General features: G+C 41.4%; 1 protein-coding gene across 1 annotated transcript; it reads left to right on the top strand.

Annotated features, from left to right (window-relative positions):
* The first annotated feature begins 7,034 nt into the window (after positions 1-7,034).
* Positions 7,035-8,807, top strand: LOC110688909. The gene has a single exon (XM_021865661.1). It carries the CDS (start codon positions 7,035-7,037, stop codon positions 8,805-8,807), a length of 1,773 nt encoding a protein of 590 aa, XP_021721353.1.
* The last annotated feature ends 1,972 nt before the right edge of the window (positions 8,808-10,779 follow it).

Here is a 10,779-nt window from a genome sequence, read left to right as displayed (position 1 = left end):
CCTCAACAAGTGTCTTAACATTTCGTCTTTCCACCTCTTGCTGGGCCCATCGTTGTAAACCTCCGGTGAAGTAAATGAGTTGGTTCTCCTCCGATAAATCATCGATCTCAAGCATGAGGGATGTGAATTGCCTGATGTACTCCTTGATTGTGCTAGTGTGCTTTAAGTCACGTAGCTTCATCATGGATACCTTCTTGGCATTCTCCGGGTAGAACTGACGCTTGAAATCTTTCTTGAACTCGTCCCATGTGCTGATGGAACAAGTCCCCTTCTTGATGTCCAACTCTCGACGCCTCCACCAAAGGACAGCATCCTCGCCCAAGTACATTGTGGCGGTATTGATCTTTGATGCATCGTCATCTATCTTCATTGCGTTGAAGTACCTCTCGACGCCCCATAGGAAGTTGTCTATTTCTCGAGCGTCCCGCTTCCCATGGTATTTTTGTGGCTTTGGGACCTCCATCTTTGGCCCCTGTTTGATAGTGACACTCCCGGTCACTGCTGCCTTCTTACATAAAATGACATCCTCCTTCACCGACTCCACCTTAGCTCGGATGTCCCTTAGTTGCCCAAGCAACTCTTCTTTGAGTTTCGCGACCTCTTCGCGAATTGTTGCCAACGCGCTATTGACGAGCCCAAGAGTCTCGTCCCTCAAATCTTGGGTAGCAGTGTGTGCGGCCTCCACTTTTCCTTCGAGCCCCTCCACGGAGTCCGAGAGTTGTGTGATATCATCGTGCATGTCCGCCACTGTACACTCTACCCTCATGAGGCGGGGTTCCAACTCAGAGGTCAAGGTTCTGGGCACCGATGGGTCCCTCGATGGGTCCCTCGTTCCCTTCTTCTTGGACCTCCTTGTTGTCTCCTCTTCCCCTTGAAAAACTTGGCTAGCCGGAACTTCTTTGTCGCCAGCCATACTTATTTCCACAATAAGAATGAAGCGACTTACCTTGTTGCCTAGCTACCTTCCTTTCGTAGCTCCAACAGCAACGCCTCGAATTTACGATGCCGATCCCACACGACAATTGTAGCCTTGCTCTGATACCACCTGTCACGTGCCGACTACTTTGCCCTAGTCACGCACCGTGCGCCACCCGCTTACAGTCCGTCGTAAGACGAGTCAGGCTTTCTCCTTGGCACTTACTCCTTGTGCCCACGTAGCACAACTCCTTGTGCTGCTAGTATAAGTTTGCTAGCACGATCCCTTTGTGCTAACAAGTCCCCTTTGGTTGAACTAAGCACTCACCCTTAGTGCCTTAGTCCGAATTTACGACTAAGTGTCGTAGACAATTGAGCACCCAAGCTATCACCCTTGTTGGTATGCCCGATCACTCACTTGGCACCCTCGTGCCTTAGTTTTCCTCACACTCTCTAAGTGTTGGAAGGAAAGGATTGAGTTGCAAGAGACCACAAGTGCTTAAGAAAGGATTTTTGTATTGCTCTCAACTTATAGCTCTTAACTTGTTGATCTCTCAACTTCCATGTACAAATGATGCCTTGGAGCCTATTTATAGTGCTCCACCCTACTTACTCTCTTTCTCTAGAACGTTCCTAACCTTCTCAAATGGAGGGTTCTAGACTACAACAATCTAGAGTGTTCCCACCTCCTTAGGAACTACATACATGGAGGTTTCTACAAGCTTTCTACCTAGAATGCTAAGGACTAACCTAGAACATTCTAGAACTTTACATTCAAAATGTACATACATAGAAGGCCCTAGAGACTTCTAAGATGCACTGGATGAACCTTGAATATTCTAGAGACATCCTCTCTAGAATACTCCTCCAAAAGAACTCCGTAGATAGCTCCAGAACCTTCTAGAAGTTTCCCACGTTTCCCGGGCTACCTGCTGCACAAACTTGTATTTCGGGACCTTGTCTCAGAAAACTGACACCACCATCGTCTTCCTTGGCCCAAAATACGGTGGACCCTTAAATTTGGGCCCATTTGGACTTCATTTGGGTCTCCCAACGACCCATTATTGTGTTACTGTCAAGTGCGTGTTCACTAGGATTCTAAGCAAGGTGCAATATAAAGCTCTTTAGGGGGAAGTGCTTACCTGAGCACCAAGGGAAGCCCCCTAGCCCTGATTGTTGCCTTGCTGCCTAGTGACCCTCTTGACGCCCATCCTTGGTGTGGGAGATGACCCGTGACATTGTGCAGGCTACTTGGTAGGCAACCCGGTCAGGCTGCCTTGGCCGAGTTGCTATGTTTGCAAGGGTGAGGTTTCCTATTTCACTCGTCTAGCTCAATTCGGCTGCTCCGTGAATTCCTTGGCCGTACAAAACTTAGAACATGGAGCCTTGCATGATGGCAACTCGGACACCTAACTTTGGTTGGCCGACCATCTATGCTTTTAGGGGCATGCTTAGCTTTTTTACTCGGCCATCCTGCCGTGGCCGTATCAATTTAAGAACATTAAGCTTTGCGTGAGAGCAACTCGGCCAGGTTGTAGCTCATTCATGCCGCGTCGCTGCCTTGTCCGAGTATCTATGCTCGAAAGGGTGGAGCTTTGCAATTTGGCTCGGCGAGATTAGTCGTTCGATGACCGGCTTCCACCATTGATAGCATCAAGATGTAGTATCTTTGTACACTACTTTACACCAGACAATTTAAAATAATAATAATAATAATTAATATTACTATATTATTATATTTTATAATATAATAATAATTACACGTCCTTCAAGCTTATAATGACCAAATTTGCTAGCTTTTACAAAGTTGAAAGCTGCCCTTCCATACTCAGCTCTCTTGCCGGGTTGCTGCATTCTAAGCCATCAAGGTTTTCATTTTCATCCGGCTATTGAATTATACTTGGCCTTGCATCATTTTCTTCACAAGAGTTGCTCATCACCATGGTTTTTGTCTTGTTGTATTAAGCCAATCATTATAGTTGAAAACTCACATCGAGCTCGGCACTTGGATGGCCGTATGCTTATAAAATGTTAGTTGCTCTTGAAAGACTTGCTCGGCATTTTAATTTTGCCGACCTGCTATGCTTTGGGGAGCTTGCTCTGCTTTTTTACTCGGCCAACTTACCTTGGTCGTATTGAATGCGGAACATGGAGCTTCGCGTGAGAGCAACTCGGACATCTTTGCTCGGACTTGCTCAACCATCCATGCCATGTAGAGACAAGACCATCTATACTTTCAAGAACATACTTTGTAATTTTACTCGTCCAAGGATGCCGATTACAAGCTAAATGGAGGTTCGTTTATATTGCCCTCAACTGGATTTCGGCAATAATTAAGCCGAGTAGCTATGCTCCTAGCGGTGAACTTCGATAATTCACTCGTCATGACTCATGAGGAGCTCGGCATTCTTGACGACTGAGTGTGAGCTTACTCATATGTACTACTCTTTTCTCATAGAGCTTCTCTTGCATTGTATGTCGAATTCATGAAGAGCTACTCTTTTTGCTGTTCGGCCTTAATGTTGATGTTTGGCTTTTCATATCTCTTAATGCATATGAATGCATGCAAATGTTCACCATGCTTACGTGACTATGCTCATGGAAGAAATATACTTATGTATGTACCTATGAATGTAAAGCATTTTCTTCATAATCTGCCAAGTTGTCAACTGCCATACAATTGGAACTTTTTTTTTATTATTATTTTTTTTATATATACTTTTGTATATACTTTTTTATTTATTTAATATATACTTTTGTATATACTTTTTTATTTTTGAATATATACTTTTGTATATATATTTTTTATTTGTACGGTATTGAGTTGTCCTTTGACGCTATCTCTCGGACGTACTCATGAAACTTCAAGTATTTTCTCAACTTGCAAATTTCTAAGGGCTTGTACGCCTAGGAGTGTTCCTGCCTTATTTAGGTAAAATATACCTTGGGCGATTTGTAGGAAGTCCTAATGTTCATCCGGCCGCCCGTTATAAGGTCGGATGGATGAGTCCACCGTGTGGTCTTCATGGCCGAGTAATTTAGCTAAGGGTGCCCCTGATTGGCATTCTACTCAGCCTGTATGAGTAGCTATGCTTGTGTAAGCAAGCTTTTCAATTTTGGCTCGTACAGGGTGCTTGGCTGCCCTGTACGAGTAGCTATGCTTGTATAAACAAGCTTTTCAATTTTAGCTCGTACAGGCTGCTTGGCTGCCCTGTACGAGTAGTTATGCTTGTATAAAAAAGCTTTTAGATTTTGGCTTGTACATGCTACTTGGCTGCCCTGTACAAGTAGCTATGCTTGTATAAACAAGCTTTTCGATTTTGGCTCGTACAGACTGCTTGGCTGCCCTGTACGAGTAGCTATGCTTGTATAAACAAGCTTTTCAATTTTCGCTCGTACAAGCTACTTGGCTGCCCTGTACGAGTAGCTATGCTCGTGTCCACGAGCTTCTTGCTTTTGCTTATCCATTTGACAAGTTGTTTGACTAGGTCGCAAGCACACATCCAACAATGTAGCTTGATGATTTTTTGGTTTTTTTTTTTTATAATCATAATAATGATAATGACTTTGGGTTTTAGTGCCGCCCAAGTCTTATCCTTCAAACAAGAGTTCGTCTCATTCTCTTAAGACTGACGACGTTCTAAAAGAATTACAATTTTGTCCTCATAATGGGTTACATTTGTACAAAAGAGTTCTACTTCATGAAAAGGTGTTCGATTATGGCTAAGTGCCATTCCAGATGTGCCTCCCCACAAACGGCGCCAAATGTTTCAGGCATTTTTTGGATAACCCGAAAGGGGTGTATGGATTCTCGCGGGAGACAGATCCGGGATGCAACACTTGTACGGCCTGAACACCTGCAAAACAACGGATCTCCGGTGTACCGGAGATCCGCCTCCGACGATCAAGTTAGTGACTGGAAAACGGAATTTTAGAGAGAGAAAGTAGAGAGAAGTGAGAGCATATTTTGGGCATTGTGCCTCCCCTTCCACCATGAAATTATGGGGTATTTATAGGGAAGTGGGAGATCACGCTCCTAGGGTTTCATAACCTAGGAAGATTGGCTGCCCTATACGTGGTTGACACGTGTATTAGGGTTTCCTTCATGCTAGGCATGTTTCCTCAATGGGCCTTGAGCCCTTCAGTTTCTGATATCTCTCTTTAGGCCACGTGTCATGCTATTATTGGCCTTTATTTAGCTGAGCAGGATTTCACGTGTCGGCTTATAATTGGGCCACTTGTTGGCCTCTCATTTGTCTATAAAAAGGGGGTAAAAATACCCCGAACACAATCTATTGTTTGATTTCATTCATTTTGTTGATTGATTAAGTTTGTTAATAGTTTGATTGATTTAGTATGATTTCAATTGATGAATATGAATTTGTTGATTGGTTTAGCTTTGATTTTGATGTTCTTAATGGATTGTGAGTAGTTTGATTGCTAGGGTAATGGTGAAGCATGTATTAGTAATGAATTGAAGTTAATTTGGGGAAATTGATTGAGTTGATAATGTGATTAAATTGGTTGATTGGTTTTGTGAATGTGTGCGTTTGATTTAGGCTTGATCACCCTAGTTATTCACACTAGATTACATTGTAAGTTCACATTGATACGGACCATTGATTTGTGGCTTGCAATTACACGATTGAGGTATCTTGTGACGTTTCCTAGCTAGAGTTTATCGTAGTTGGCACTAGTTAGACCTCTAGGAGAATAGCTTGATATGCTCTTTTGGTTGCAATATTGATTTTCCCTCACATTGCTTGATTTAATTGATTGAATTCCCAAATTAGTTGATTTCATTATGAATGCATGTGGATCCTAGCCCTAGTGTTTGTTATCTTTGATTTCTACAAGTCTATTTGTTGTGATTAGCTTTAGTTTTAGCTTTACAACCCCACTTTCGATTTCGGAATAGCTAAGCGCAAGACAATAGACATTCACTCACTATTCCTTTGGGTTCGACCCTTGACTTGCTACTATACTTGTATAGGGGTTGGTTGAGTGTATAAATTTTGTTTGACCGGTTGGGGAGGGTAGTCCAACGACCTACCATTTCGCCATCGATCAAAATGGCGCCGTTGCCGGGTAATGGTGTCGTGATTGTGTATTGTTGTTGAGTCTATTCCATCTTATTGAAAAATACAAAAAGATTTTCTTTTAGGATACATTTGTAGCCGTGCTACTAATAATTTTTGTTTGAGAATTGTGTGTGCAAGTGAACATGGGAGAAGCTCAAAGATTGACATTGAAGGAGTTAGGCACTCCGGGAGCTTACAAGTATGAGAGTGGAATTGTTCCATTGATGGTCCGGATCATGATTTTGAAATTAAACCGGCTATGATTACTTTGGTTGAGAGGCAGCAATATGGAGGTACAAAGAGTGAAAATCCTCTCAATCATCTCAAAGATTTTGAGAAGTATTGCAATACTATTGTGGTAACCGAAGTTGCTCACGAGTACATAAGACTCAAGTTGTTCCCCTTCTCTCTTATTGGAAGAGCTCTAGAGTAGTTGGACAAAGAGGTCAAACAAAGGTCCTTAAGAACATGGGATGAGGTTAAAAAGGCTTTCTTATCTCTCTTTTTCCCACAAAAGAAGACGCGGAATCAAGAACTTTGATCCAAAATTTCAAGCAAGGTCCTAGTGAGAGTCTCTATGAAGCATGGAAGAGATACAAGGAGTATCAAAGAGAGTGTCCACACCATGGGATTCCTACCTATCAAATTATACAAATCTTCTATGGTGGGTTGAGTTCTTATGGAAGAGCAAGCTTAGATGCCGGAGCCGGAGGCCCAATAATGAACAAAACGGAAGAAGAAGTGGTGGATGCAATAGATGAAGTGGTGCGACATTATATGAATTGGTAAGAAGTGGAGAAAGAGCCAACTAGCGAGGGGTTCTCAATCGAACAACTCAATGCCATTAATGATTTGATGACTTTAATTGCGGATTTAGGGAAAGAGGTTGTATCACTCAAAGCAAAGCTTGAGAAGCCACCTTCGCAAGCTCCGATTCTTCCCTCCCAAATTAAGGGGAGAGTTACACTTTCTTACCCTAACTCTAATTCTTCTTCTTGTTGCATGATTAGAGAATGTTGGCCTTGTGATTTATGTGGAATGAATGACCATGATGCTTCTATGTGCCCCAATGTTCCTTGTGATGAATGTGATGGATATGAAGTTGAGCATGTGAATTACGTTAATGATCATGAATGTGAACCTAGAATTGATGTTCACAGAAATGTTGGAAATAGGAATTATCATAATCATGTGAACTATGATAATTATAACCAAAGTGGAGGTTGTAGAAATCATGGAGTCCAAGGGATTCATGGTAGCTACAATAACCATGGTTATAATAAACAAAGTCATGGCCGAGGACATGGGGATCATAACCAAAGTTATGGTAACCATAGTCAACAAAGTGGCCAAAATCAAGCTAGGGGTAATTGGAATAATCAAAGTAGGGGATATTTTCAAGCAAATTTTCAAAGAGGTTCCCCAATTGGTTTAGTTCCAAATACTCAAGGTTTAAGTGATGATTCCTATGATCAACCATTTTCTTTTAGGAATTTCTTGGAAGAAATTATTGAGAAACAAGCCAAGATTCTAGAAACTTACATGGCTTTGAATGATGAGAAGTTCAATCACATGTTGACTTATAATAAAGACTTGGGTGATAAACTCTCTCAATTGGCTAATGTGTTTAAGGAATTTGCGGATTCTTCTTCTTTGACTTCACCTATCTTAAATTCTAAGAACCCTATGGATGCTATTGTTACTAGAAGTGGTAGGGTCCTTGAGGGTGGAGTACCTAAGAAGAGTGATGCTAGTGAGAGCACTAGCAAGAGTCCTATTGAAATTGAGGGAGACGAGTGTCCTTTGAGTGAGAAAGTTGATGAGGAACAAGTGGAAAGAGTGAAAGAGAAAGAAAAAGAACTTTACAAACCCAAGCTCCCTTATCCCCAAGGGTATAATAGACACAAATTGGATGAGCAATTTAGGGAATTTGTAGAGATGCTTAAGAAACTTCATCTAACTCTTCCTTTCACCGATGTTGTAGAACAAATGCCAAACTATGCTAAGTTCCTCAAAGAGATTTTGAGTGGAAAAAGGACATGTGACATGATGGAAACAATTAGCCTACCCGAACATTGTAGTGCAATAATCATGAATAAGATGCCTCCTAAGTTGAAGGATCCCGGAAATTTCTCAATCCCTTGTTCCATTAATAAGACTCAAATTGATAATGCCCTATATGACTTAGGAGCTAGTGTTAGTCTTATGCCATATTCGGTTTATCAAAGATTGGGTCTAGGAGAAATTTTACCTTCCAAGATTACTTTGCAATTAGCCGATAGATCAATTAAGATTCCAAAGGGGAAGGTAGAAGATGTTCCTTTGAGGGTTGGGAAATTTATCATTCCGGTTGATTTTGTAGTGTTGGATATGGATGAAGGTGCTACTACCCCTATCATCTTAGGTAGACCATTTCTTGCTACATCGGGGGCTATGTTTGATGTCAAAAGTGCTAAGATATCTCTTAAGATTGGAGAGGAGGTAGTTGAATTTGATTTGAATGAAGGCATGAAATATCCCTCTTCTTCTTTTGAGAATTTCATAAGAATTGAAGTTCTTGATAATATTGTGCAATCCATGCATGAGCACTTGCTCACATCTAATGATCCTCTTGAGTGTGTTTTGTTGAACAAGGAAAAGATAGGTATCCCAAACAAGGAAGTGCAATTGTATGAGGACTTGCTTGATAGAGTCAATGAAGGGAGTGATGATCAAATTTGTATGGGGATATCAAGTCAAGATGCTTTGCATGTGGCCTCAACCAAAGAAGGTAAAGGTGTTCCTATGGTAGAGCTCAAACCTCTACCATAACACCTTAGGTATGAATTCTTAGGCCCTAATTCTACTTATCCCGTCATTGTAAGTGCATCCTTGAGTGAGAGCCAAGCTCAAGCGTTATGTGGTGTCTTGAGAAAGAACTAAGGTGCTTTGGGGTACACTATTGATGATCTTAAGGGCATAAGCCCCGCCTTGTGTACACACCACATAACACTTGAGGAGGGCACCCTACCTTCTATTGAACGACAAAGGAAACTACATCCCCAAATGGGAGAAGTAGTAAAGAAAGAGATCACTAAGCTTTTGGATGCGGGAATCATATTCTATTGCTTCCTTGATGGATATTCGGGATTCTTTCAAATTCCTATTCATCCCGAGGATCAAGAAAAGACAACCTTCACATGCCCCTATGGTACTTTTGCATATAGAAGAATGCCCTTTGGATTGTGTAATGCTCTGGCGACCTTTCAAAGGTGCATGATGAGAATTTTTGGGGACATGCTAGAAGAAGAAATGGAGGTTTTTATGGACGATTTTTCCGTGCGAGGAGTTTCATTTGAGAATTGCCTCGAAAATCTTGGGAAGTGTCTTGAAAGGTGTGAAAAGGTCAACTTGGTGCTAAATTGGGAAAAATGCCACTTCATGGTGGAAGAAGGGATTGTGCTTCCACACAAAATCTCCCATAAAGAATTAGAGGTTGACAAAGCCATGATTGCGGTGATAGAGAAATTGCCACCTCCGGTTAATGTGAAAGGAGTAAGATCGTTTTTGGGAGATGCTAGGTTTTATAGAAGGTTTATCAAAGACTTTTCTCTCATTGCTAAGCCTTTAAATGATCTTCTCCAAAAAGATGCCGATTTTTTGTTTGATGATGCTTGTTTGGAAGCTTTTAACAAGTTGAAGAAAGCTTTGACTTCCACTCCTATTGAACAAGCCCCTAGATGTGATTTGCCTTTTGAGCTCATGTGTGATGCTAGTGATACGACCATTGGGGGTGTGTTAGGTAAAAGGATTGATAAGAAGCTCCATGTCATCTACTATATGTTGAAGACCCTAAATAGTGCTCAAAGGAATTACACAACAACGGAAAAGGAATTTTTGGCGATTGTTCATTCTTTTGAAAAGTTCCGTTGTTATTTGTTGGGGTCTAAGACTATTGTTTTCACCGATTATGCAGCTTTGAAGTATCTCTTTGGAAAAAATGAATCTAAGCCAAGGTTGATTCGTTGGGTTCTTGAGCTCCAATATTTTGATCTTGAGATTCGGGATAAGAAAGAAGCGAAAAATGTGGTTGCAGATCATTTATCTAGGCTTGAGGATTTTCAAGATCAAGATGATGGATCCCCTATTAAGGATCGGATGTTGGACGATTCCTTATATGTCATCAATGTGAAGGAGCTCTCATGGTTTGCCGATTTGGTAAATTTTCTTGCTTGTGGGGAGTTTCCTCCTTTTTCAAACAATCAAAAGAGGAAGCTCAAGAGAGAAGCTAGGCATTATGTGTGGGATGAGCCGATTTTGTATAAGAGAGGTGTGGATGGATTGTTGTGCTGGTGAGTGCCAAATGAAGAGATACCAAATGTTTTGAAGATATGCCACTCGGATCCTAGTGGTGGTCATATGGGTACTTCAAGAATGGCTTCTAAGGTGCTTCAATGTGGCTTATGGTGGCCAAACCTCTTCAAGAATGCTTGGGAATTTGTCAAGAGTTGTAATCAATGCCAAAGGACCGGAAATATTTCAAAAAGGAATGAGATGCCCCAACAACCGATTCTTGAGTTGGAGATCTTTGATGTTTGGGGTATAGATTTCATGGGTCCTTTTCCTTCTTCATTTGGGAATCAATACATTCTTGTTGTCGTTTATTATGTGTCAAAGTGGGTTGAAGCCATTGCTTCTCCAACAAATGATCATAAGGTGGTAATGAAGTTGTTTAAGAAGATTATATTCCCAAGGTTTGGCATTCCCAAGGCGGTTATAAGCGACAATGGCTCTCATTTCGTGC

The sequence above is a fragment of the Chenopodium quinoa genome, unplaced genomic scaffold (assembly GCF_001683475.1).
Source record: "Chenopodium quinoa cultivar QQ74 unplaced genomic scaffold, ASM168347v1, whole genome shotgun sequence".
NCBI lineage: Eukaryota > Viridiplantae > Streptophyta > Magnoliopsida > Caryophyllales > Amaranthaceae > Chenopodium > Chenopodium quinoa.
This window is presented reverse-complemented; position numbering and strand designations above follow the sequence as displayed.

Bases quoted from the DNA above. Each gene is read 5' to 3' on its own strand.
- LOC110688909 (XM_021865661.1), top strand. From the start codon at position 7,035: ATGAATGACCATGATGCTTCTATGTGCCCCAATGTTCCTTGTGATGAA.